The following is a 27,899-nucleotide window of genomic DNA, read 5'->3' as shown; positions in this document are numbered from 1 at the left end:
CTTCTAATGCTTCTTAGATCACTATACTGCACACAGTTACAAGACAACAGAGTTGGCACTAAGCTGGTCACTAAAAACAACCAGACTGAGGCGCCTGGGTGGCTCAGTCATTAAGTGTCTGCCTTCAGCTCAGGTCATGATCCCAGAGTCCTGGGATCCAGCCCCTCATTGGGCTCCCTGCTCAGCGGGGAGCCTGCTTCTCCCTCTCCCACTCCCCTGCTTGTGTTCCCTCTCTCGCTGTCTCTGTCAAATAAATAAATAAAATATTAAAAAAAAAAAAAAGCAACCAGACTAATAGTTTTCTAAGCATTAAAAGTTCTGGTTTTTGTTTTGTGTGTTTTGTTTTGTTTTGTTTTGTTTTTTTTCCAAATAATCTCCAACGAGTCTGTTCTCTAGAAGTGCTGGATATTAGTGAACTCAGTCTATGAATACAAAAAAATTGGAATGGACATCGGCACATACCTGGAATCCTATTAAGTGTCACCCAGAAATGTTCATCGGGGCTGTAAGTATCTTTCGACCAGTGTAGAAGATCAATGGCCCTTTTGTCGTGGAAGACAAAGTTGACAAACTCTCTGGTCAGGGCCACATAGGCAGTGCCAAAGTAGATGGTCAGCTGATGCGGAGGTGAGCTTTTCAAAATATTAGTATTTTTCACAAAAGAGCCGTATTTGCCTATGTGCTCCTGGTGCACAAACTTAGTCCGTCCAATGGCGTGAGCTGGGGGCAACACCCCCGGGGTGATGTTTTTCCCTTTAAAGCCTTTCAGATACCGAACGATCTCCTTGTTGGTCTTCAGGGGGAAGTCTTGCCCACACGTGTTGATGGCGTACTTCCAGGGCACCTCGGACTCCGCGAGGTCTTTGAGGCAGTTCAGGTCAGCCTGGAGCCTGGAGATCCCCCCATAGACAACCGGCTCCATCTTGGAGGCCAGGAAAGCATTTGGGAAGCAGCTCAGCAACTGCTCTACTGACTTCTTGAATTCAACGGTGGCCTTTTCATCCACATGAACGCAGTAGACATTCTGGGGCATGTAAACAGCTCGGAAGAGCCTCTGGAAAGTATCAAAGTCCTTATGGATGACCATGACATAAGCCAATGGGAAAGCAGCTTCCTCTTCCGACAAGGGGCTGGTGATGTAGTGATTCTGGGTCAGGTAGTCCTTGCACGGGACGCTCCCCAAAGGTGAGGGCAAGGTCCTCCCCCACAAAAAAAAAGCCTTATCTTCTAAGGCGTAACCACAGGCATTAAGTCCGAAGTACTTGTGACTAGAGCCATTCAGCGACCCGAACCTCGCCGGCAGGTGTAACTGGCTGTTATAAAGTATCACAAATAGAAGCGCACTGAAGACCGTGAAAGCAAAAAGGCAGTACCTCCAAAAGTTCATTATTTTCACTTCCCTGGGGAAGGACGCGCTCTCCAGGGACTGAGAAATGACCAGTCCCCGAAACCGCGAGTGGGGAAAGGTTGGACCGATCGCTCTTCCCGGTCTTGAATTCCGACAGGCTTCTCCCGAGGGCTGGAGTCCTTCAGTCCTGATGCACTGTCTGCCCCAGCGCGGCGTCCATCCTCCGGCGGCAGCGCCGGCGGGAGGAGATGCTGCCGGAGTGCGCTCGGCTCTTCCGACCCGGAGGTGCTGAATCCCCAGCCGCTCTCAGCGCCGCGCTCAGCTCGGCCCGGCGCTCGCCGCCCAGCCCCGCCTCTGGGAAACCCTCCTCATTTGCATGCGAAATGCAAGTGGCGGATATAGCAAATTGCGTTCCGGAATGGACTTTCCACGGCGGCTGATTTTCCCTCGCTTCGCCCCGCCCACCTTCCAAACCCTGTGCTCCGCTCCGACCTCCCTGCTCTTCGCCGGCTCTCTCCTCGCCTTTTCGGCTCTCTCTTCGCCTTTTCGAGTGAAGAGCTTCTACTTTTTCTGCTTCGCCCCGGCAACCTGCTAGCAGCCCTTGCAAAAGCATAACATTTAGGACTTCTGCCCCCTCGGCTTTATTCGTCTTCCCTCTTTTGCATTTCAGTGTTATTTCTACCTCTGGGCACACAGACACAGGTAAGAAAAAATGCACTTGTACTAGGCGTAAGCGGAAAACTGTCAACGGCGACAAGAGTCTGTGGCCAGGTGGGTGTTCCTGGGTTAAATCAGACAGTCTGATCGTGTTACGTAGCATATACGTGTGTGTAGGCTATGGGAAGAGGGGAAAAAAGAATTACACTCTTGGAGTATGGGATGAGGGCAGAAGGAACCTAGCAGCGACTTGTAACGTTAAAGGGTCAGTGTGGCTGACATAAATGAAATAAACACACCTTTCAGTTTGCACTGCCAAAGGGAAAGGTGATAGTCATTGTCCCCAGAAAGTTGTCCCCTTTCACACAGAGCTTCAGATAACGTGAACTCTTGCCAGTGTGTGGAGTCACTCGCCAGTGGTCTTTCAAAAAGTCTGACATCTTCAGATCTGAGGTCATTTCATACAAATCAAAGAAATCTCCTTCCCACCCAGCCCCCTCTTCTCCCACTTCCTCACTCTGAAGAACGAACAAAGGCTTCGGGGTTGCTGCAAAATTCCTGGAAGTACCAGTCAGTGTAATTCAGGGGAGGCAGGAAGGGAAGCCCAGCAGGTCTGGTCACATTACAGAGGGCTTGTCATAGCTCACCTGTGAGGGTGGCTGGAGCACTTAGCAAATGTGAAGGGTGCTGGAGACATAGGAGGGTGGTAAGGACACTCCTGGGGTAAGCAACTCAAGCAGCTACAAAAGAAAATCAATGGTGGCAGCCACAGGTAGCTAAAAGTGGCCTGGTCCCCTCTCAGCCCGCAGTCACCTAGCCATCCTAACTGTCTGGGCACCAGGTGGCTGTTGGAGCAGGTGCCTCTGTTCCGAAAGGGGGTATAATGCAGCACTCTCCCTGCCCCCTTCCTATCCCACACCCCTCTTACTCCATGAGCACTTGAAAAGGAGTCCGGCCAGGATTCCTCCCCTGCCCCTGTAACCACCGCACCAGCATTCGCGGTTACCTCTCAGGGCCCAGCTGGGGTGGACACAGAGCTCCTAGAATGTTCATGAGAACTACAGGACTGTAAGGGGGGATAAGTTTCCACCATGTTCTCAGAAAGCCCCAGAGAGCCCCGCCTTTCACTTTCACGTAAAAGTGGAGTAAAAGTGGATTACTCTAATCCACGGAGCTAATGAATGACAACAGCTTGGCCTGGAGATGATGGATATCGATTTGGAAACAGACTCAAAGATCATCTAACATGACCCTTTATTTTACAGATGAGGAAATGGGAGCCAAGAAGAATATTTTTTCCCAAGGTCATTCAGCTGGACAGAAGCCAGAAACCTTCACTCTGCAGCTCCCTTGTCCAGATGCTGAAGCCAGTCTATTTGGCTTCTAACCCCTGCTGGTCAGTGACCAGCTGCGAGACCAGGGTAAAGTTACTTAGCCTCTCTTAGCTCCGGGTTCTTCATCTGTGAGATGGAAAAAAAAATCACAGCGGTTCCCGTTTCACGCGGTTGTGAAGAACTATAACCGAGATGACTTCTGTTTAGGGTTTGGGTGGACAATCCGTGTGTTCAATACGCATTACCAGTTACTGTTGTCACTTCTTTTTTGAAAAATAGCCAACATTTCTCACCAGGTGAATGACCTGATATTTTGACTTCTGTTCTTAGTAACGGAAAAGAGGTACATTTATCCTATTAAGGCTTTCCACCGGGTTGATTTTATTCCCACTCTTTTCCTTCCCCATCCCTAGCCCCCTTTGGCCCAGACAAAAAGCAGAACTACTGCTTGAGGAAGGGAAGAATGGAATGGTCCATTTGGATGCCCTCACTTCCCCCTCATTCTAGTTAGAACTACACCCTTTTCTGCAAAATACATCCTTGGCCAGACTTGTGGAGAGCAGGAGGGGAAGTGCCAAAGGGGAGAGAGGGGAGGCACAGGGCTCTCTCTCCTCACAGGTTCTGTGGGTTCTTCCCTCTTTTTGCCCCGAGCCTTGGCCCTACAAGTGGGATCGCTGCTGGAATGCCCACCCAAAACAAACTCAACCAATCTTTAATCAGGATTTAGTCAAAGCAGATTGCAAATGGGGGGGGGGGGAGTGGTGCAAGGTGATTTACAGTTCAAAACACCAGTACCCCCAGAAACCCTTCTGTGGTCTGTCCTGCCTTACTTACAGTTGCTTAGATGAACAACCAGACATGAAAATGGGATGCCTGCTAAGCGCTTAGCCCAGCGGGTAGGTTTGTTTTGCTTGGTATCTGTGGCAACTGAACAGGCATTTTCTTCTAGCAGATCGCTGGGTGGGCTGAGCTAGTAACTTCCAACCAGTACGTTATTTCTGCTCTGTTCATTCTAGCTGGCTTCACATACTGAAAACTGTCATCACGTGGACATTCGGTATCCCAATCCCTGCCTCTCTCGGTCCCGGGATCATCTTTAACATCACCAACAAGGGGACAGCACTGGACAGCCGCTTGCCACACACCATCAACTTAGCTCAATGTGAGAGCAAAAGGTGGGGCTCTCTGGGGCTTTCTTGGAACATGGTGGGAACTTTCCCCCGCTTACAGTCCTGTAGTTCTCATGAACATTCTAGGAGCTCTGTGTCCACTCCAGCTGGGCCCTGAGAGGTAACAGCAAATGCTGGTGCGGTGGTTACAGGGGCAGGGGAGGAATCCGGCCGGACTCCTTTCTAAGTGCTCATAGTTCTCCTTGACCTCAGATCACTCCACCTAGCTTAACTTTTGCTACTGAATCAAGGCGATGCTTTCTGATGGATCCCCTCATCTCTGCCAAGGGTACACCAGTTGCTGTCAGTCTGGCAACCTGAAACACCTGGGCTGCACGGGAGACTCAGAAAATGAACAAGATCTCCCAGCAACCAGAACAACGACCACAAGGCTGTAGACTGGACTCACACACTGGAACGTGTTGAGGATGGCAAATGTAAGAAGGAAGTGAAGCTGGTGGAGGAAGGGAAAGACCGGGCTGGTAAGTTCACGAGTGGCAGTGAACACTAGGCCAAGGGGTCATGGACATAGAGGGAGAGTGGCGACCACAGGGAAGAGCCTGGGTCCCACTTAAAGAAATCAGCTCCCTCTCAGCACCGGCTATTAATGCCATGCTGGTCACAGGGCCAGGATGCCAGCTCCTCAGATATTTTAAGAGAAGTGAGAAAGCTGAGTTTTATATATATATATATATATAAAATCCCAAACCCTTTAAATGTTACCGAGTCACTAACACATTTGTAAGACACAAGTGTATGCATGCTTTTGCACCCCTAGAGACTGCATTTGGCCCTAAGGATGCCAGTGTATCATCTTTGCTTTAAGCATTGAAGGTCATGTACTTTGAAACTCTCTTGAGACTTAGCCTGTGGACTCTTAGTTTCCACGACACAATCGTAACAATCAGACTCAGAACTGAACAGATAAGAGGTCACGGATTAAAAGAGGGATGTAGCCCTGGGGGACTGGGACACCCTGTTGTCAGCAAGAAGTGATGGACAGAGGATGAAGTGGAAGGTTCCAGAAAAACTACGGGAGCAGAGCAGTGCACGATCATTCAACGGAAGGATGGCTGGCATTCATACAGCTCAGTGACCATTTTACTACTGTAGATCAGGACCTCCAGCATTTGTAAATTATCAACTAAGTTCATGTCACTGAAAGGGCTTGACAACCATAAAGATCACTGCAAACATTGGGCCAACCAGACCTTGAAAACAAGCAGAGTGTAACATTTAGGAATAACATAACAGGAATATGAATGTATTTGTCTTATGCATACATGCTTCAGATGCTATTTAAAAAGTCATCTATTGGGGGTGCCTGGGTGGCTCAGTGGGTTAAGCGTCTGCCTTCAGCTCAGGACATGATCACAGGGTTCTGGAATCGAGTCCCATGTCGGGCTCCTTGCTCAGTGGGGGTCTGCTTCTCCCTCTCACTCTGTCTCCCTCTGCTTGAGCTCCCTCTCTCTCTCTCTCAAATAAATAAATAATATCTTTAAAAAATAAAAAGTCACTTGTGAAATGTTTATTCAGAGTCCTTTTCTTTTTTTAAGATTTTATTTATTTACTTGACAGAGATCGCAAGTAGGCAGAGAGGCAAGCAGAGAGAGAGAGGAGGAAGCAGGCTCCCCATGGAGCAGAGAGCCTGATGTGGGGGTGGATCCCAGTCCTGGGATCATGACCTGAGCTGAAGGCAGAGGCTTTAACCCACTGAGCCACCCAGGCGCCCTCAGAATCTTTTTTTAATTAACCATTTCCTGTACAAAGTGGGAGGCTTTTGGTTATTTAATAAAACTCCCATTATGACAAAAATGTTTCTCTGAAAGTATTAGACAATTGTGCTGACCACACTATCCTATATTAGGCATCAGCATTTTTTCTATAAAGCTCCACATAGTAAATATTTTAGGCATGTGGGACTTTCGGTCTCTGATGCAACCACTGAGTGCTGCTTCCCCAGCATGACAACAGCCATAACAATACCAGCCTGTGTATTTTTTTTTTCTTTTAAGATTTTATTTTTAATTATTTGATAGAGAGAGAGATCACAAGTAGGCAGAGAGGCAGGTGGAGAGAGCAGGGGAAGCAGGCTCCCCGCTGAGCAGAGATCCCGATGTGGGGTTCAATCCCAGGATCCTAAGATCATGACCTGAGCCAAAGGCAGAGGTTTTAAGCCACTGAGCCACCCAAATGCCTGGGCCTGTGTCTTACTAAATTTTCATCTATGGACACTGATAACTGAAGTTCATATAATTTCCATGTCACCAAGTCGTCTTCTTTCGATTTTTTTCCCAATCATTTAAAAATGTAAAGTCACTCTTAGTTTGTGAATGGTAGAGAAATGGGCCAGATTTAGCCCAGGGGCTGTAGGTAGTTTGCTGATCTCTCTTCTAGATTGCAGTTGGGATCCTCCAAGGCCCACATTTTGCATTACTGGAGTCTTTGCAATCACCTAGAATTTCTGTATCTTTGCAGATAAAGCAACGTGAAATGAGGGCAAACAGTGATGTTGGTCATCCTTTTACTTGCATGAAACTGATTACAGACACCATCTGGGTTAGAGCGCGGGGCACTGGATTACATGCCTCAGTATCCCTCTTTCTTCTAGAAAATGGAGATGCTAAGAAAAGACTGACCCCATAGGGTTCTAGACAGACTTATCTATTTATCTATTTTAAGATTTTATTTATTTATTTGACAGAGAGAGAGAGTTCATGTGCACAAGCAGGCAGAGCAGCAGAGGGGGTAGGAGGAGCAGGCTCCCAGCTCGGCGGGGAGCCTGATGCCCGGCTCCATCCCAGGACCTTGGGATCATGACCTGAGCCAAAGGCAGAGGCTTAACTGACTGAGCCTTCGAGGTGCCCCAGGTTCTAAAGAGTTTTAAACAGGTTGGGACATAAAAAGAGCTTAGAACAATGCACATTGAATGACTCAACATAAGAATAAGAATGCACGTAAGAATGACTCAACACATCTAAGTCGTCTCTCTGTTGGCAAACTTGTCTCACCTAGGAAACTACCAGTCCCGTCTGCCTCCCAGGTACGTTTAGTGAAGCAGAACAGCTGTGCTTGAGGGGTCATTCTGCCACCTAAAAGAACCCGAAGACAGGCAGGAACCCTCAAGGCCACTGTTATCATGGGTGGCATTGGTCTCTTCTGCCCTGTTCCCCTGACTCAGGGTGGGGCAGCGACCCTTCATTCCCAACTGCAGCCTCTTTAGCCTGTTTTTCCAAACCACATCCAAGTGGTTACCTCTCAGAGTGCCAGCCTGCTGGGGCATCCCACAGAAAGGTTATGATGGAGACAAACACACAGCATGGTGGGGAAGACTGAGGCTCTGGAGCAGGGTTTGAGAGGGGGTGGCACCTGCATGGCCCGGTCCATTAAGCAACAACTCTTGGCTTAGCTCACATCCTGCTCTCAGCGTCGTGAGATCGAGCCGCACATCTGGCACCACACTCAGTGTGGCGTGTGCTTGTGATTCTCTCTCCCTTTCCCTCTGCCCCTTCCACTTGTGCTCTCTCTCTCTCTAAAATACACAAATAAATCTTAAAAAAAAAAAAAACAACAACAACCAAGGCTCTGTTGCTTACTATGTGACCCTGTAAAGGTCTCTTGAGATCACTTTGTCTTAGTTTCCCAATTCTTAAAAAAGGAGTAGTCCTTTTTTATCCAAGTGGTGGAAAGTAAATCTGGCTAAAAAGACTTCTTCTGCATCTTCTCCCACTATGCCACACAACACCACCACATTCTTCTGGGGTCACAAGCCTTTTCCTACTTTCCTAGAAGTAGTATTCTTCGGAAAGCAAAGTTCTTTCCCTTCTGGGGTGAATTGCCCAGATTTAATTCTAATTGCCCAAACAAACAAAAGTGAAAGCCAAATACAGAACAGAAACAGAAATTTTTATCTTCGGTTATATTCTGTTAAATTTCAAGGAACAGAATAGGTGACTGTCTTTCTGTGCAAGGTCTCCTTTGAGAAGAAAAGATTGAAGATTCATGATGAGAACTTGCATGTCCAAGGTCTGTCCAGATCTGGAACAGTCTTCCGCCACCCTTCTGACACCAACCACCTCTCAACTGCTCCACCTCCACAGTTTTGAACGTGCAACTGACATTGCAAGGGGATGGTATTTCCATCAAGAGACAGTATTTTATCTTTCAGCAGCTGCCACAGAACTCTATCTTGAAGATATTCCTTATCTGTTGAACATTTTCAAATAAGTGGAAACAAAACAGTCTTAAAATAGAGATAGGCAGTGGCCCCCTCCAACTTCTACTTTTAATAGTCCTATTAAATTCTTGACTCTTGTTTAGTTTATTCAATCCACTGTCCTACTAGCTTCTTTCCCACAGAACCTGTCATTAACTTGAGTTTAGACAGTTTATTAGGGCAGAGGGCTTGGATTCATCCCCAAAAGCAGACACTTCTTCTTTGCTAGACATTAAAATGCTGGAACAAATTTGTCTCCAAGATATGTCCTGTGTTTGCATTTCTTCAAAGATCTTTGCATTTGATTCTCCCACTGGTTAAAGCGGGTTCGGATTCCGATTTTATGTGTACCGATTTATCCTTTTAAATGATTTCCTTAAGGTTTATCTTTTCTCCTCAAAAACAATGGAAAAATTGTTATAAATAGAGTAGGCTTGGTCCCAGTCTGCTTTGGTTAGGGCCCTCGTGACCGGTAGTGAGTTTCAATGACTACCCTTCAACGAGTCTTCAGTATGATGGAACCTGCCTTACTGAGTGGTTTGATTGTAACTTGTTTCCAGTTTATTGATCAGTGTTGTTCTATGTAACGTGAATATCTAGGGTGCTCATTCTTGACCCTGAGATGACCCACCTGGGCTTTGGGAAGTGAGCAGGAATGTGTTGGGGCAATGCTTAGGGCAACCATCTGTCCCAGTTTGCCCAGGATGGAGGGATTTCTGGGGATGTGGGATTTTCAGAGCTAAAACTGGGGAAGTCCTGGGCACACCAGGATGAACTGGTGACCCCAGACAACAGCAGTCCTGCCCACTCACAGCTGAGAGATATTTGAAGAGTATTCAGTAACTGATCAGTCTGTGGGGCATCTGGGTGGTCCAGTCTGTTAAGGGTCTGACTTTTGATTTCAGCTTGGGTCTTAATCTCAGGGTTGTGAGATCAAGCCCCCCCCCCCCCCCCCCCCCCCCCCCCCTGCCCTGTGCGGGGCATGGAGCCTGATGAAGATTCTCTTCCCCTCTGCCCCTCCTCTCTCTCTTTCTTTCTTTCTCTCTCTCCCCAAAGGTGGGGGTGGGGGGAGGAAAGAAAGAAAAAAAGAAAGGTTAAAGAAAAAATACCAGGGGCACCTGGGTGGCTCAGTTGGTGACACATCTGACTCTTGATTTCAGCTCGGGTCATGATTTCAGGGTCGTGAGATTGAGTCCTGCATTGGGCTCCTCCCTTCAGTGGAGAGTCTGCTGGAGATTCTTTCCCTCTGCCCCTCCCCCTCCTTGTGAGCTTGCATGTGCCCTGTCCCTCAAATTAATAAACCCTTTAAAAAAATAACTGATTAGCATGGAAGGGAAAGAAATGTTTAAGCCATTGATCTGTGTAGGAGAGCACGCAGACCATCAAAAATCTCCAAACTGTAATCCATAAAAACTACATAACCCTTCCCAACATATCCCGAAACACTGAGGAATGGGGACAAAACGATTAGTGTTTGTGGGACAGCTTCACAGTTAACCAAAAAGAACACACATAAATTGTTCTGTCTACACAGATGTTCCCCAGTGGATATAAGAATGTCTTAATAACAACCTACATAATGAAGGGAAAACCCAAAAGGAAAATAACTGTTATTATAGTGTTAACAGATTCCGAAATCCTGCCCCCCTCCACATTCCATATGACTTGAGAGGTCTTCTTTCTGTTACGATGAGACTAACAGAAAAATGGGGGGGGGGTCTTAAGAATGGAAACACTTATTTTAACGTTTGCAATAAATGGGCAATAAAGCCAGAAAATGTTCACTTATTTGCAGAGCAGCAGAGTCAGCCAGCCGTTTGAGCTCTCTGACTCTCAATTTCCAAATTTGTACAACCTTAGGACTGGAAGTAGAAGCTCCCTCAGGCTTCCTTCGGCTCTAAATGCTGTGATTATTCTAAATTCTGCCCAGAATAAAGAGGAGGCTGTTTTTACAGGAAAACTGCACTGGGAAATTTTGTTTAGATTCAGTAAGTGTCGGGGGAAAGTCCAAAATGTGGTAGGATAACTGACCCGTGATATAATCAAGAAGTCTTGGAGGTGGGTGGAGGGCAGTTAGCTCAGACAGACCAAAGTCCTGGGAGAGGAGGAAACCAGATGGGGGTGTGCAGCCCCTCCAGGAGGCCACCAGAGACCTAACCAGGACTTCAGGGTCTAAGCTAGGCAGTTTTCAGGTGGGATGTGGGAGAGCATTGGAGACCCGGGCAGGAGGGCCTTCCTTTTGCAGACCCCCAAGGAGCTCTTACTTGAAGACAGAATTAGAGATTTTCATGAAGAAGGAATCCTGTGAGGATTGGGCTAAGGAAGTGGGTGGAGGGAAAAGGAAGTGTCTAGAAGAGGGGATTTATGATGGCAGGAAGCTAACTGCATTGGGATGATCTGAGTATCTTTAGCTTACTTAATTAAAAAAAAAGGCAGTTTTGGGGTGCCTGTGTGGCTCAGTCCATCAAGTGTCCAACTCTTTGTTTTGGCTCAGGTCATGATCTTGGGATGGTGGGATCAAGCCCTGCATTGGGCTCCATGCTCAGTGAGGAGTCTGGTAGAGATTCTCTCTTTCCCTCCCTCCTGCCCCTCCCCTGCACATGCACACACATGTGCTCTCTCTTAAATAAATAAATAAATCTATATAAAAAATGGCAGCTTTATTCTGCAAAATGTTCACAATTATGTTCTTATCTTTCAAATCTGGCTGAAAAGAAAGATTATGGGGGAATGAATATCATCCATCTGTTCTCTGAAAACATGGCACTGATATAGATACGGGATAAATATATTCTGGGGGAAAACCTGCTACTCATGGCTTTGTCCAAAAGCATCTCGAGAAAGAATGTCATATACTCTGCAGGTCAGAGGATGAGAGAAAGACAGCTTGTATGTAGTTCAGGCATTGAGAAATCACATCAAGAAATAGTTAAGTTAGGAAAGTAACTAATACATTTACTGTTTTGGATGTAACTTTCTAAGATTGCAAATAGTCTACTCTGAGTCTCAGAGGGAAAAACAATCACCCAAAGTCTTAGCAAGATCACTTCCTTGACCAACTGATGAGTTTTTTCCATTAAAGAAGCGGCCTTATGGGGTGCATGGGTGGCACAGTCGACTGAATGTTCAACTCATGGTTTTGGCTCAGGTTTTGATCTCAGGGTCTAGGGATTGAGCCCTGCATTGGGCTCCACATTTAGCCAGGAGTCTGCTTAAGACTTTCTCTGCTCCTCCCCACTGTGTGCTCTCTCTCTCTCTCTCTCAAATAAATAAATCTTTTTTTTTTTTTTTTTTTTTTTAAGCAGCTTTATGAAAGCCCAGATCTGGTCTTTAAGGCAGGGGCCTCTACTGTTGGGTTGTTCTTTTTACTTCTTTGGTGCAGAATAAGGCACCAGTTTGGTAAACTCAGAGCTGGTAGAGCTAGCTCCGACTGAAGCACAGTCTGGCTTGAGCCCATGCTGTTCCCAAAATAAGCTTGGGATTTCAAAGCATTCCCAAGGTGAGCAAGATGCTTTGGAAAAACTGAAGGAGAGAGAACAGTCCCATTGCTGTTGACCGGGAGCAGAAAGGACTTCAGGAAATGTCCCAGAGAGGCTGAACATGGCTAGAAAATGCTATCTTAAGTTGATCTCTCAGAATGCAACAAAGGAATCTAGGGTGTGTGTGTGTGTGTGTCTGTGTGTGTGTGTGTGTGATGATGATGGGGGTGGAGGGTGAGGCAATGATGATTTGCAGCTGACTGAGTGGCAGGGATGAGCGGTGTATTAAAAATTATTTCCATTTAGGAAGAACAATATTGGAGGTATCACAATCCTGGATTTTAAGATATACTACAAAGCTGTAGTAAACAACACGGTATGGTTCTGGCACAAAACAGACACATAGGTCAATGGAACAGAATAGAGAGCCCAGAAATAAGCCCACACTTATATGGTCAATTAATCCATGGCTAAGAAGGCAATAATATACAATGGGGGAAAAGGCAGTCTCTTCAACAAGCAGTGAGGAATACTGGATAGCTGCACGCAAAAGAAAGAAACTGGCTTTCTTACACCAGATACAAAAATAAACTCAAAATGTATTATCGACCTAAATGTGAGACCTGAAATGGTAAAATTCCTAGAATAAAACATATAGAGTAATTTCTTTGACATCAACTGTAGAAACATTTTTTTTTCTCTAACTACGTCTCCTCCAACAAGGGAAGCAAGCAAACTTGATCAAATGGGACTACACCAAAATAATCTGGCACAGCACAGGAAAGCAGCAAAAGACAGCCTACTGAGTGGGAGAAGATACTTGCAAATGATCTGTTAAGGGTTAATATCCAAAGTATACAAAGAACATGTAAACTGAACACCAAAAAAACCCCAATCCAATTTAAAAATGGGCAGAGAAAATGAACAGACATTTATCCAAAGAAAAAATACAGATGAACAACAGACACATGAGAAGATGCCTAACATCACTCATCATCAGGGAAATACAAATCAAAACCACAATGGGATAGATATCACCTCACACCCATCATTATGGCTAAAATAAAAAACACAAGAAATAACAAGTGTTGGCAAGGCTGTGGAGAAAGGGAACCCTCGTGCACTGTTGGTGGGAATGCAAGCTGGTGCAGCCACTGTGGAAAACAGCATGGAGGTTCCTCGAAAAAATTAAAAATAGAATTATCATATGATCCAGTAATTCCACACTGGGTATTTACTCAAAGAAAACAAAAACAGTAATTCAAAAAGACAAATGCACCCTTATGTTTATTCCAGCATTATTTACAATAACCAACATACAGATGTAACCCAAGTGTCTATCTATAGATGAGTGGATAAAGATGTAGTATATATACACAATGGGATATTCTCAGCCAACTGAATGAATGAAATCTTGCCATTTGTGACAGTATGGGTGGACCTTCAGGGTATAATGCTAAGGGAAATAAGTCAGCCAGAGAAACACAGATACCATAGGCTTTCACCCACAAGTGGAATTTAAGAAAAAAAAATACAAAGAAAAAAGAGACAAATAAAAACTCAGACTCTTAAATACAGAGAACAAACTGGGAATGTTTGGTGGGGAGTGTTATTAGATAAAGGGGATTAAGAGTACACTTATCTTGATGAGCACTGAGCAATGGATAGAATTGTTTTTGTTTGTTTATTTGTTTAAAGATTTTATTTATTTATTTGACAGAGATCACAAGTAGAGAGGCAGACAGAGAGAGAGGAGGAAGCAGGCTCCCCACTGAGCAGAGAGCCCGATGCGGGTCTCGATCCCAGGACACTGAGATCATGACCTGAGCAGAAGGCAGAGGCTTAACCCACTGAGCCACCCAAGTGCCCCTGGACAGAATTGTTAAATCATTATATTGTACACATGAAACTAATATGACACTGGATATTAATTATACTTGAATAAAAAAAAATTTCCATTTAAATCAATTCAGTAACTATTCTTTTTTTTTAAGATTTTATTTATTTGACAGAGAAAGTGAGAGAACACAAGCAGGTAGAGGAGCAGAGGGAGAGGGAGAAGAAGGCTCCCCACTGAGCAGGGAGCCCCATGTGGGGCTCGATCCCAGGACCCTGGGATCATGACTTGAGCTAAAGGCAGTCGCTTAACCGACTGAGCCACCCAGGGGCCCCAATTCAGTAACTATTCTTTTTTTTTTTTTTCCCAGTAACTATTCTTATCCCACTGGATGCTCACTATGTCTGGCTGCCCAAAATATAAAAGACCCCAAGAGAGATTATACAGTTCAGTCAGAGTAATATGAGATTCACATTCATAATTATAATGCAGAGAAGATTATAGAATGACATAAAAGAGTTACGACAAAGGTTTACAAAGTGTATAGTTGAAAAAAAAGTCAGGGAAGGCTTCCTAAATGACAAGTCATTGGATACGGACATATTAAAACCATTATTTAAACGTGAGAGATGGAGGAGAATGACCCATGTAGAGAGAATGACCTGAATAAGAAAAGTGCCAAAGGCAGGAACAGAAGGCACAGTGTTTTTTTCTGGGAAAGCAGCCGTGGGGACTGAGAGTGAGGTGGTATTGTGATAATGAAGTGATATTTACTAGGAATACGCTGATACCCAACATGCCATGTTGAGATGTTTATACAGAGTAATTCAATAAGCTCTCGGAACTCCTTAAAGCATTTGGGATTGAGAACTTATTCTTAGAGGCATGCCTTCATTAGAAAAATATGTCAAGAGTGTTAGAATGGTCTGAAGAGAGAGACCTGGGCTGGAGAGTGCACTTGGGCGGGTTTAACAATCTGTTAGAGTGGTACGATGGGCTGGAGTTATAGCGGTAGTGATGGGAACAAGGAGGTTGATAACTCACTAGAAACCATCCCAGACAGAATGTACAGAATGTGCTGATTAGATAGGGGGCAGGCAGCCATTGGCTAACTGGAGAGAAAAGTGGTGGTAGTCACAGAGATTCTGAGAAGTGGGTCTGTGGGGAGTAGGGAGGTGGAAGGCGGAGCATGTCAGTGGGAGCCTCAGGAAGAGATATCCAAGAGATAGGGAGAAGTGTATGAAAGGACCTGGGGAACATGAAGCAGGGTAATGACTCATCAGTACCCAAGCAGTGATGAGCTGTAGACATAAATTAGAATCACCAAGGGAAAGAGAACATTAAGAGCCAAAAAAGCAAGACTCCAGGGGGATGCTTACTGAAAATTCCAATTTCCCTAATTCTGAATTTCTCTGAGAAGAGTGACTCTAAAATCAACCATTAACCAACTCTCAACTCAATAGTCAATAACCAGGAGTAAGACAAGAACAAACCTATCCTTCTAAATACAAGTTTTTCACAGATGGATTCTAAAAGCAATGCCCTTTAACCCATTTGGCAACATGACAGCCTTGACATAATGTTCGAACCATAGCTGAAAACATTAAAAATAGAACTACCCTCTGACCCAGCAATTGCACTGCTAGGTATTTACCCAAAGAATACAAAAATACTATTTCAGTGGGGGTACATGCACCCTGATATTTATAGCAGCATAATCTACAAGAGCCAAATCATGGAAATAGCCCAAATGTCCACTGACTGATGCATGGACAGAGAAGATGTAATATCTATATATGATGGAATATTAGTCAGCCATAAAAAGAATAAAATCTTGCCATTTGCAATGGCATGGATGGAGTTAGAGAGTATTATGTTAGGAGAGTAAGTCAGAGGAAGACAAATACCATATGATTTCTCTCATAGGTAGAATTTAAGAAACAAAACAAATGAGCAACGGGGAAAAAGACAGACAGAGAGAGAGAGAGAGAGAGAGGCAAAACCAAAAAACAGACTCTTAACTCTAGAGAACAAACAGATGGTTACCAGAGGGAAGTTGGCGGGGGGATGGATGAAACAAGGGAAGGGGATTAAGGAGGGTACTTGTGATGAGAACCGGGTGGTGTATGGAAGTGTTGAATCACTATATTGTACACCTGAAACTAACGTAACTCTGTAGGCTAACCCACTAGAATTTAAATAAAACTTAAAAAGATAATGTACCTCCTCAAATATGTAATTTGTAACTGTAATTAAAAACAAATCAATAGATTTGTAATATGTAATTAAAAATAAATCAATAAATAAAACTAGATAGTCCTCAAGAAAAAAATTTCCATGACAAAGTATTGTTCAAAGACTACCGGCTTTAGTCTTTGATAATTATCTCTTTGTGGCTCTTACCCTATTGCCTTTCTAAGTAAAAATGACTTATTATTTACTTATTTTATTTATTTGAGAGAGAGAGAGAGAGAGAGCATGGTGGGAGAAGCAGGGGGAAGGAGAGAGGGAGCAGGAGAAGCAGACTCCCCACTGAGCAGGGAGCCTGACACTTGACTCCATCCTAGCACCCTGGGATCATGACCTGAGCTGAAGGCAGACGCTAACTGACTGAGCCACCCAGGTGCCCCTAAAAACGACTTCCAGAGAAGAATGATTCTATACATTCACTCTAGCGGGGAGAGAGTACACTAGATTAGCCCTAAAACAATCTGAATTCCTGTTCTGAGTTTCCTGATTATTGGCCAGTCAATAAACTCAAGACACACTGAGAGAAAGATATGCATCCTACAGGGAGTGTAGGTTGCAAAGTCAGTATATAAAGGGGAAACAACATACAGTCAAAATTCCTCTGGAGAAATCCCTTGGGAATGTGCCACATTAAGATGACAGGGAGTCTCCGTGATTCCAACATGACCGATTTTCCCTTCGATCTCAGTGCAGATTGCGGTTTCTTCTAACAAGCACCAGATGAGGAAGTTGGCTGGATCTGAGGAGCTCTCTTATGAGATACACATGGTATCTTTAACACTCGGGAGTCATGGGAACCAAGACCATCATGGGAATAAGCAGAATCCAGCTTAAGCTCACTCTAAACCCAGACAAACTGGGTGGAACGGAGGGCGGGATGGAATGGGCAAAATCATTTAAATTTACACACACATGCATGCATATAGGTGTGAGTTTGTGCAAGTTAAATGAACAGAAGTTGAAACTCCATTGTATTGAGTGCTGCTCATGTACAAGGGGTTGCACTAGGTATTAAAAAACAAAACAAAACAAAAACAAAATTAGCAGGTGCAGGTTCTACCTTTGAAGCTCAGTCTAGAAGACCACCGGGAACACAAACACGGCATTCCAAGGCTATTAATAGTACAGTATGGTACAGGAGGAGCGAGTCCATGGGAGTGAGAATCACAAAAGTCTTTTTAGAGTGACTGTAAGCTGAATCTTAAAAGAAAAGCACATGTCAGTCAAATGAGGGAGAGGGAGGAAAAGTCCAGAGCATCCTGGAAATATACATCCTGGAAAATACAGTTCCTGTGTATCCCACTTGCACGAAAAAGCCTAAATTCCAGGAATATGGGCTAACTATCCAGATGACATAAGTAACAAGAGAGAACACTCTTAAGGTCCAGAGGGTCCAGCCATCTAACCATCCCACAGACTTAACAAGACCTACAATGAGCTAAGTTCCATCTTCGGACCACTTGCAGGTTTTGCAATAGAGTAGGAATGGCACATTTGGGACTCACAAGTCATCTCGTAGAGCTGGACTATACCCCATGGGATGGGGTACATAGAAAGAGAAGGTGCCAGAAAGGCTAAGAGTGCCCTGTGCCCAGTGAAGGGATGGGATGTTATGTTGGAGGTAATGGGGATCTGCTGAAGGTCGTCAAGGGAGAGAGATGATTGCATGATCAATTTTTATAAAGGTCATCCTGTCACTATGGAGAATAGGTTGGAGCAGGTGGAAAACGGAGTCAGGGAAAATACAGTTGGCCCCTGAACAATGCAGGGGTTAAGGGTACTCACACCTCGTGCAGGAGAAAATCCACATATAACTTTAGACTCTCCCAAAACTTAACTCCTTATAGCCTACTGTTGACTGGAAGCCTTACCGATGGCAACCAGTCAACACATATCTTGCATCTGAGATGTATCATACCCTCTATCCCAACACTAAAGTCACCCGGACAAAAGAAAATGTCATTAAGAAAATCGTAAGGAAGAGAAAAGATGTTTACAGCACTGGATTGTAAAAAGTCCATGCATCAGTGGGCCCCCACGGTTCAAACCTGTGTCGTTCATGGGTCAGTTGTAGTTAGAAAGAAACGAGATTGTTGTAGGAGAGAGTCGAGGGGACACAGATGGCAGCCCCAGAGGCGGAGAGGAGGCAGACAGCCAGATTCCATTTACTGACTGTTTAGTCTGTATCCAGCGCGATGCCAAGAACTTGTACTCATCGTCTCACTTTTTCTGCCAGTAACCCTAGGAAGGTGGTGCCAGGTCGTGTCATCCCCGTGGCCGTCACACGAGGGCCTGGCCCATCTCATGCCAACTCTAGCCCTCACCGTCACTCATGTGGCTGCTTTTCTGGCTCACACCCAGATCTCCTGCTCCCCCCAGGACCTTTGCAAGCCCGGGCTGCTCTGCCTGGCACCTTTTTCCCAAGGGCATGGCTGGCTCGTTCTCATTTAGGAGAAGCAGCTCATGGACTCCTTTCCCCAGGAAGGCTTCCCTGCCCCGCCCCATTTTAAGCAGTTCCCTTTCTGGATCAGCTTGTCTTTCCTTCATAGCACTCGCTATAAATCTGTAATGATCTTATCTGTCTGCTTATTCTTGTCTATGTTCCACGAATAGAACACATACTCCACGAGGCTAGGGGTCTTCTCTGTCTCATTCGCTACAATATCCTAATACCCAGCATAGCATCTAGGTGATCAACAAATATTTATTAAGTGAATATAAATTTTATAGATGAAGACATAATAACAATAATAAAAAATTAACACTTAAAATAGGTGCTGGGTTCACTGGAATAGTCCAGTTCATTTAAGCCTCATATACTTTCCCCATTTTATAGATGGGGAAACTGAGGCCCCCAAATTCAGTAGCCTGTCCGAGGTCACACAGCTTGTAACTGGCAAAGCAGGGATTCAGATCCGGGCCGTTTGGCTACAGGTTGCATGCTTTCAATACCTTTGCTCTACTACTCAAAGCTGATGCCTTTTTATAAATGTCAGGCCACGTGGCTGGAGGTGGGGGAGCTAGGATTCCGACCTGGGTCCCTGTATGTCTTGGAAGAAGCTCCAGGGAAAACCAGATCCACAGGGATGGGACAGTGAGAACTGCCCAGAGAAGGGGAATCCAGCCCTTGGGGTGGAGCTAAGAGAGGACAGTATGGGATTCAAGGGCACAGCAAGGTGAGAAGGTGTGGGCTGAGGTCTGAGTGGGCAGGATTTGAGGTTCTCATTGTAACCACTCCCTCTTTTGCTGTGCCTTCTACTTGCTCCCAAGGTGCCTTACTCAACCCTTCTGATTCCATCTTCTTGTTGGTAAAATGTGGGCTTAAGGGCTGACGAGACAAGATTCTTGAGAAGATTAAACTAAGATAAGGTGATGTTCAATAAATAGTCCCCTCATTTTTCCTGTGCATCCCACTTGCACGAAAAAGCCGGGAAAATGGGCTAACTATCCAGATGACATAAGTAACAAGAGAGAACACTCTTAAGGTCCAGAGGGTCCAGCCATCTAACCATCCCACAGACTTAACAAGACCTACAAGCCATCTTCGGACCACTTGCAGGTTTTGCAATAATTAAGGGAAGAATTCATCAAAGTAGGTACAATTTAATCTAAATACATAACACAAGTCTACTTCTCCTTCTTTTTATTCTTACTTCTTGCTAGGTATAGGAAATATTTGTCTTTGGACAAGTCACATATTTTAGTCTTCACGTTTCTCATCTGCAAAATGGGAATGGTAGTCCTTTTATAGGGGTCTTATAAGGATTAAAAATCATGCATAAGTACTTTTGCAAAATAAGTACTCTCTCAACATAACAAAGGAACATTATTAAAAACGTTTTTATGGGAGGTACCTGGCTGGCTCAAGTCAGTTGAGCATGTGACCCTTTTATTATTTTTTAAAGATTTTATTTATTTATTTTTTGGGGGGGAGAGCACAACCAGGGTGGGGAGGGGCAGAGGGAGAAGCAGACCCCCTGCTGAGCAAGGGTGGGGGGGCATGTATGACTTGATCCCAGGAGCCCGAGGTCATGACCTGAGCTGAAGGCAGACACTTAACCGACTGAGCCACCCAGGCGCCTCGAGCATGTGACTCTTGATCTTGGGGTTGTGGGTTCAAGCCCCATGTCTGAGCCCCAAAATAAAATCTTAAAAAAATATGCTTTTATGAGGCAGAAGAGATATGCTTATTGAGCTCATGCCACTCCCACAAAAGTAACTTAATTCATATTCTCCTAATTACAATTGCTCAAGGGCTTCAAGTTTTATATCTCGGCTAAGTCTTGTCCTTCCAGTACCAGGTGGAGATGCTCATAAACACTTTGCCCTTAGGACAAGGAGCCATTTTGCTGTGGTCTGACCAGTGTCACCCTAAGGAACCACCTTCCACCATAGCCTGCCCCTTGGGAAAGAGACCCAAGAAAGGCTGTCAACATTCTTCACCGCCCCCCACCCCCCACCTCCGTCCCAGTTTGGTTAGGCACAGGGATTTGAACCAAGCAGGACCAATCTGAGGACTCCCTTACACTGTTTCTGGGACTCTCAGCAAAAAGATCTTCTTGTCCCCTAAGGCGGCCAGCTGTCAGAACCGTGTACCTGGAGATTCTTCAGGCCATCTCTGACGCCCTGTGGGGAGGACCTGTCTGAATGGCGCCAACACAGAGAGAGAGAAAAAGAGACAAGGTCACCAGCTCGTCCCAGTTCACCGGGACTTTCCTGATGGTAGCACTGAGAGTCCCATACCTAGGACCTCCCTTTAGCTCTGGGCAAACACGAAAAGTTTTTTTACCTCCAGAGACCATCTGGCAAGGAGTCCCGAATATATGTTTCCACTCTCAATCCAGCTTTATTTGAAGCCCTTTGAGCATCTTAATTCTGTGACCCAGTGGGTTCTGGTTTCTGTTTCAGCAACTCTGAGTTGTGTTTCTACCATTTGCCACTTCAGGAGTCCGAGCACACTCCCAAAGAATGTGCATATTTAAATACAACTCGAAGTTAAAGAAGCAAAATAAATCGAAGTAGGAAACCACGCTATTTTTAGATTTGAAAAATGCAGAAATGTGATCATGCGGTCACTTCTGAGGTTGAGATAATTTATTTGAAGAAGGGGCTCTGAGAAAAAAAATGTATACAAAATGGAAAAAAGGAAGAGAGGCAAGTGAAAACATTCTTGGAAGAAAAACCTCATGGCATGAGAAAGGTCAGAGTAATGCAAGAGCAAAAATTCAAAAGAACAAACTTACACAGTGGTGGGGGGGGTGTAAAAAAAAAAAAGTAGCTGGGGGAAAAAAAAGTAACAGCTTTGCCTTTCCATTGGAGATGGACCGCTCCTGAAGCAGGATCAGAAGACAATTCGGGGGCGCCTGGGTCGCTTAGCGGGTTGGGCCTTTGCCTTCAGCTCGGGTCGTGGTCTGGTCTCGGGGTCCTGGCATCAAGCCCCTCATCGGGCTCTCTGCTCGGTGGGGAGCCTGCTTCCCCCTGTCTCTCTGCCTGCCTCTGCCTACCTGTGATCTCTATCAGATAAATAAATAAAATCTTAAAAAAAAAAAAAAAAGAAGACAATTCAGCCACAGGAATGGACTTGCAAAAAAACAAGCACAATAGCTGTTTCTGCAGATCCTAATCAATTTCACTAGATTTAAAGCAAAAATCTAAATGACCTCTGGCTTTCCACCGTGGGGCAGGTAGGCCAAAGACAGTGCTATAAGAATGACCAGAACCTAGTGTTTTGTAGTGTTGGTCAGAGAAGTGTTGAAATCTGTGCTCCTGGAGGGTTTCCTTTGGGAATGTGGCCAGAAGGCAGAGGTCTAGACAGTCTCTCTGTAAAGGAGCCGCACAGAGTGGAATGAAAGCCCCTCTGCTGGGCCTCCCCCTGAAGGATTCGAAACTGGGGCCTCTTTCCACAAGGGACTCTTTCTGGCCTGTTTTGATACCATATCTAATTCTAATGCAGAATGGAAAAGCTGAAGTGTTGAAAACCAAGATAGAAATCATTTTCTCAGTAGAAAGAGAACATGGAAAAAAAAAAAAAACCATGAAGCTATGTAATTTGGGGCTACCTCTGTGAACATATTTTCCATTGAATCTCACCAACTTCAAACGATTTTCACTTGGTTTTCTGATGTCACCTCATTAGAGGGAACTAGTCATTTTTTTGGTCCTGTTACTTTGATGGGTGATTTGGGGAAACTGGGGCACCCTTGCACGGTCTTTCTAACAATCACTTTAATTTAGGATGATAGGGGGAAGAAAGGAAGGAACTTCTGAGGGAGGAAAGGAACAACACTATCTGTACTTGCACATTTTGCAAAATTGATGTCAAAATTGTACTTGCTTAAGGATCGTTCCTCTTTGCACGTGACATTAAAAACAGAAAGAGCTGCTATCATTGCAAGTTGTCTGGTAACAAAGAACCAGATTCACACACTAAAGCTTAAGTCACAAGGAATGCTCACGCTTAAAACCTGGGAGTTACTTGACTGTGTGACTGGATTTTACATTGCCTTTGAAGATGGAGACATCCAACATTGGCCAGAGTATTTGGTGATTTGTTTTTTTTTTTTTAAATAACTTGTAATTCAGGAAGACCCCACCTACAAGCAGGATATCCTTCTGCTTTCTCCCTGAACCAGGATGCCATCCAGCATCTAAGAAAGGAAGGAGGCAAAGCCACAGGAGATGTCATGTTATCCTGAAACGCGTCCCTTGCAGAATTAGACCTGAAGAATTACTGATCCTGGGCTATGCTTGACTTTCTCCCTGAAGGATGCTCGTGGTGGAGCTCTTGCCTCCAAAGGAAACACAGTGCATTCGCCAAGGCTAATGGGCAACCGAGAATCCAGACTCACCAGCACTTCTACCTTCCTACAAATTCCTCACAGCCACGTGCCGGGTGTTTATGGGGTGCTGGGCATTGTGTTTTCTGCGAGGAAAGGCACAGGTAGAACCAAAGGGGGTCTTCTTATCTGGGCCCTCATTTGGTAGTTGGGGAGATTTGAGGTTCCAAGAGGTTATGTGATTTACATGGAGTGATACAGTCACTCCAAGAGGGCAGAAGCCAGCGAGCGTACCACACCACAGACCTATAGCAAAAATGGTTTCCTCTCCTGGGCTTATCTGCATAACCATCTTGGTCTCCCATCTTGTCTATTTGACTATGGCTGGAAAGGAGAAGGAGAAAGGGACTAAAGGAAAGAAGAAAAAAAAGGGGGGGTGTGTGAAAGATTCTTTTTTCCCTTGGTTTTCTTCTATTGATTTGACATTGAGAAGACTGATTGTACACCTGCCACAGTAATCACGGACATTTAACACCAGCCCAAATGCATGTTTTTCTTCTTTTAAAAAAGTTATGATTCTGGCTTTTGTTAAGCTAATGAAATGCCCTCATCTCAAACCATATGTAGGGAACCCCATATGTAGTACCAACTTTTTATAAATCAAAAGGAAATAGTGAGAAGAGAAAGGGGCTACATATTTATTTGTGAAAATCAGCCACGACATATCTAATGCTCCCAAATTATATGCCAATGATTGATCAGCAGACAAGAGATGAAAAGATGGGGGCCAGACTGAGAGGGAGGTCAGGAGAGCCCAAGCTCCCAGTACAAGAGCAAACCTTATTCACCAGGCCAGTTGCCCTGGGATTCGGAGACCAAACACGGTATTTTCCAGAGAATGCTGGCATGTTTATCGCCCAGCAGGCCCTGCCCTGCAGCCTGAGAGCACCTACCAGTGTTTCCAAGTTGGCAGTCCCCCAAAACCAGAACAATGATTGCTTTTCTCTTGCTATAATAATGCTGTTGAGTTCATCAGAGATCCATTTTGTATTTTTCATTGAGTCCAAAGCATGCGATTTCCTTCAGAAGAAATCCTATCGTGGTTTATGTAGTTTTTAAAAATAATTGATCTGGTCCATTAGTAAAGGTAGAAATGTTTTGATGAGAGAAGAAGGAGCTGCTCCTAGAATCTCATTATTTATCTGAAGTAAAATGTTAAAAAACAAAACAAAACAAAAAAACTCTACACATGTGATATAGTCTATGCATGAGTCCAAATACTGCTCAACTCACTGGGTCTAAGGGAGGCAACTATGGTGTGAAGCCTTATGCTGGGTCATTCATTCATTCATTCATTTCATCACGCAATCATTTATCAAATTTATTGACCATTTACTGTGTGTTCTAAGCATTGACGATGCTGCAGTTAACAAGAGAGAAAATGACCCCAGCATCATGGAGCTAATGATACAAATAAGTAAATATGATCATTCCAAATTAAAAAAAAAAAAAGATTATTCCAAATTCCTTTGAAAGAAGAACAGGATGGGGTGGTCAGCTCAGCCTCTGGGAGCTGTGACATCTGGCTGACCAGGAGCCTGTGCAGGTCTGGGAGTAGGAAGGAGAATGGCTGAGGCAAAGACCCCAGGTTAAGAATGAGTCTGACAAATCTGGAGGAAAGCAAGAACACCACGGCGGACTGAGAACAGGAATGCCTATCGCGGTAAAGGTTTACTAAAATGAACACAAAAGCACACGACATAGCCCGGAAAGGTCTTATGGGCCATGCTAGGCCATGGTTCTGCACATGGGAAAGATTAGAGGGAGAGCTATGGATTTCACTTTTCATCTTCTACGTGCACAAAAAAGGAGCCGGCTCTTGAGAAGCCTTTCTAAGTACAGCACGTTGCCGGCACGTGAAACATGGAAACACACATACCTGGGATCCGATTCAGCGTCACCCAGAAATGCTCATCGGGGCTGAAAGTGTCTTTGGACCAGTGGAGCAAGTCAAGAGCCCGCGGGTCACGGAGGACAAAGTTGGTGAACTCTCTTGACAGAGCGACATAGGCAGAGCCAAAGTAAATGGTGAGGTTATGGGGAGGAGGGGGCTTGAGCGCTGTGGTTCTGATCACATAGGAAAGTTCTTTGCCCAGGTGCTCCCGGTGGACGAACTTCGTCCGTCCAATGGCGTGAGCTGGGGGCAGCACCCCCGGGGTGATGTTTTTCCCTTTAAAGTCTTTCAGATACCGAACGATCTCCTTGTTGGTCTTCAGGGGGAAGTCTTGCCCACACGTGTTGATGGCGTACTTCCAGGGCACCTTGGACTCCGCGAGGTCTTTGAGGCAGTTCAGGTCAGCCTGGAGCCTGGAGATCCCCCCATAGACAACCGGCTCCATCTTGGAGGCCAGGAAAGCATTTGGGAAGCAGCTCAGTAATTGCTCTACTGACTCTTTGAATTCAATGGTCGCCTTTTCATCCACGTGAACGCAGTAGACATTTTGGGGCATGTAAATAGCTCTGAAGAGCCTTGCAAAGGTATTGAAATGGTGATGGATGACCATCATATATGCCAAAGGAAATTCAGCTTCTTCCTTGGATAAAGGGGCCGTGATATAGTGGCTTTGGATCAGGTAGTCCTTGCAAGAAGACATCTCGTACATTATCAGTTTGTTTCTCCACAGGAAGGGCGTTTTGCCTTTGATGAAGGATGTGCAAACCTGAGTCAGGATCAAAGCATCTGAATTATTTGGCCTCTGGAAGCTTTGCTCTCCCCCAAAACTGAACACGTAGAACACAATAAAAATGATCACGCAAGAAACAGAAACTATAAAGAGGTAACGCATCGGAGGCATGCCTCACAGGGGAGCAAGATTGCAAAGATGGGCAGAATCTGGAAGTCCTTCCCCAAACTTACTTTTTCCTCTGAGTTCTTAGTTTGGTACATACTCCAGTCATTCCCAGCCCAAAGGAGACGCTGGGAATTGAGTCCGTTTCATGCTGGGAGTCCAGCTGGCTGGCTCCGTCCCCGTGCTGATATTAGCAACTGGTCCCGCCTCGTTCTCTGCTTCTCAAACCGCCTTTGTCTAAAGCCCAGCAGCAGGTTCCCAAAGCCCAGCCTTTTCCCCTCCTCTGCCTCCCCCCTGCATCTGCTCACCCCCAAAACTCCGGCAACTCCTTTCCGCCTCAGATTTAGCTTCTCAAATATCTTTTCTTTCCGTTCCCACGTGTTTCTCCCTCCCACCCCTTTGTTATTGCCATTCAGGGAATTAGTGCCCTGAAAGCCAAAGTTGAAATAATGCGTTCTGGCAGGAGTGCTGTTTCCTGCTAGTCATTGGCGGGCTGCGGCGCGATCCCCTCTGGCTGCCCCTGGCTATCACCTGGTTCCTCGGCTCTTCCAGTACAATCCACAGCATGTAATGCGGCCTCCATGCTCAAATACTTTCATGAAAAACATGCTCTAATGACAAAAGGGACTAAAGAGATAAGATCTAAAAGAGCAAAACAACAACATCCATCCCGGCTCCTTTGTAACGCTTTCCGCCCCGCCCTAGCCTTTACAAAAACAAGAGATTACTGGGCACCCGCTCCTAAGGGACCTGACAATGCAGGCTCCCTGTGACTTTGAGATCAGGTGCGAGCTCCTCTCCTCCCTTTATGGCATCTATGGAGGTGCTTGTCACAGAATGCTAGGGTCACATGAGCTAGTCCCAAGCTACATCCCCTGATTTACGTAAGGATTTAAAGTTTCCCTGGAAAGAACTTGAATTCTGGCCACAAGTGATGTTCAGATTGAGGGGAGGAGGAGCACACAGGTCTTCAACACCAAGAGAACATCATCAATACTTAGAGAAGCGCGTTGAACCTGCCCAATCAGGCTTATTGACCTTCTAGGAAAGGAACCATGTTTCCCCCCACCTGTAAAGGGTATCAAGCCCTTTGACTTAGGAGCTTCTCATCTTCAACCCCTCACTTTTCTGCCAGCTGCTTTTTATTTTTTAAATATAGATTAATGTATTTTATTTACGATGACTTTTTTTTCAAAGATTTTATTTATTTATTTGACAGACAGAGATCACAAGTAGGCAGAGAAGCAGGCTCCCCACCAAGCAGAGAGCCCAATGCGGGGCTCAGTCCCAGGGCCCTCAGATCATGACCTGAGCCGAAGGCAGAGGCTTTAACCCACTGAGCCACCCAGGCACCCCTATTTACAATGACTTCTAAAGTGCCAGGTCAACAATTTTCCCCATTTTTCCTCATGCTCTGAATGTCAACCTGACACCCTCCGCCCTATGCAATCAACTCAAAGCACAGACTGAGCCCCCACCCACCCCATGAAGAAATAATGTCCTTCAATGGAATTTCTCTCCCTCCTTTTGAAAAGTCTCTACCCTGCTATTAATGGAATTAAGATGACAATATGCTGATTTCCTGCTTTGGCAAGGATAGGAAAGGAGCCTTCCACTGTTCAAGGCACTATGCTCCAAGTGATGGATCTTCTGAGCACAGTATATTGTTTAAGCAAACTTTATGCCCAACGTGGGGCTCGAACTAGCAAAGATCCCCCACCCCGACCCCCCAGATCAGCTGTCTCATGCTCTACTGACCTAACCAGCCAGGCCCTCTGTAGCTTTTCTTTCTGCTAGTTTTCACTGTTCCTACTTTTCACCCTTCCAACTCGTACCTTCTCTTCCTCTCCCCTTCACTAAATCCTCTTCATTTTTTAAGACCTGCCACAAGTACACTCCATGTAGAATCCATCTTCAGATTTTTAAGCAAAGTAGAATAAAGAAAATGTAGCCATTATGTGGGTAAAACAGATAAATCTAATTC

General features: G+C 45.1%; 2 protein-coding genes across 2 annotated transcripts in view; both read right to left on the bottom strand.

Moving 5' to 3' along the window:
- LOC111156720 (N-acetyllactosaminide beta-1,6-N-acetylglucosaminyl-transferase-like) overlaps positions 1–1,598 on the bottom strand; it is a 49,485-nt gene extending 47,887 nt beyond the window's left edge. The window contains exon 1 of the mRNA XM_022517763.1: positions 463–1,598. Within this exon, the coding sequence (XP_022373471.1) occupies positions 463–1,387 (925 nt within the window). The 5' untranslated portion in view covers positions 1,388–1,598. The remainder of the gene's footprint in view (positions 1–462) is intronic.
- LOC111156685 (N-acetyllactosaminide beta-1,6-N-acetylglucosaminyl-transferase-like) lies at positions 1,530–25,921 on the bottom strand. The gene is made up of 3 exons (XM_022517713.1): positions 25,006–25,921; positions 24,658–24,800; positions 1,530–2,183 (listed from the first exon to the last, which is right to left on the bottom strand). Exons 1-3 carry the CDS (start codon positions 25,919–25,921, stop codon positions 1,530–1,532), a joined length of 1,713 nt encoding a protein of 570 aa, XP_022373421.1.
- Between the last annotated feature and the right edge of the window lie 1,978 nt (positions 25,922–27,899).

This window comes from Enhydra lutris, unplaced genomic scaffold (assembly GCF_002288905.1).
Source record: "Enhydra lutris kenyoni isolate GAN:26980312 unplaced genomic scaffold, ASM228890v2 scaffoldscaffold48, whole genome shotgun sequence".
NCBI lineage: Eukaryota > Metazoa > Chordata > Mammalia > Carnivora > Mustelidae > Enhydra > Enhydra lutris.
This window is presented reverse-complemented; position numbering and strand designations above follow the sequence as displayed.

Coding starts and splice junctions, on each gene's coding strand:
- LOC111156685 (XM_022517713.1), bottom strand. CDS start 25,921: ATGCCTCCGATGCGTTACCTCTTTATAGTTTCTGTTTCTTGCGTGATC. Junction 24,801..25,005: donor GACGCTGAATCGGATCCCAG/GTATGTGTGTTT, acceptor TGTTCATTTTAG/TAAACCTTTACCGCGATAGG. Junction 2,184..24,657: donor CAGACCTGCACAGGCTCCTG/GTCAGCCAGATG, acceptor CTCTTCCCATAG/CCTACACACACGTATATGCT.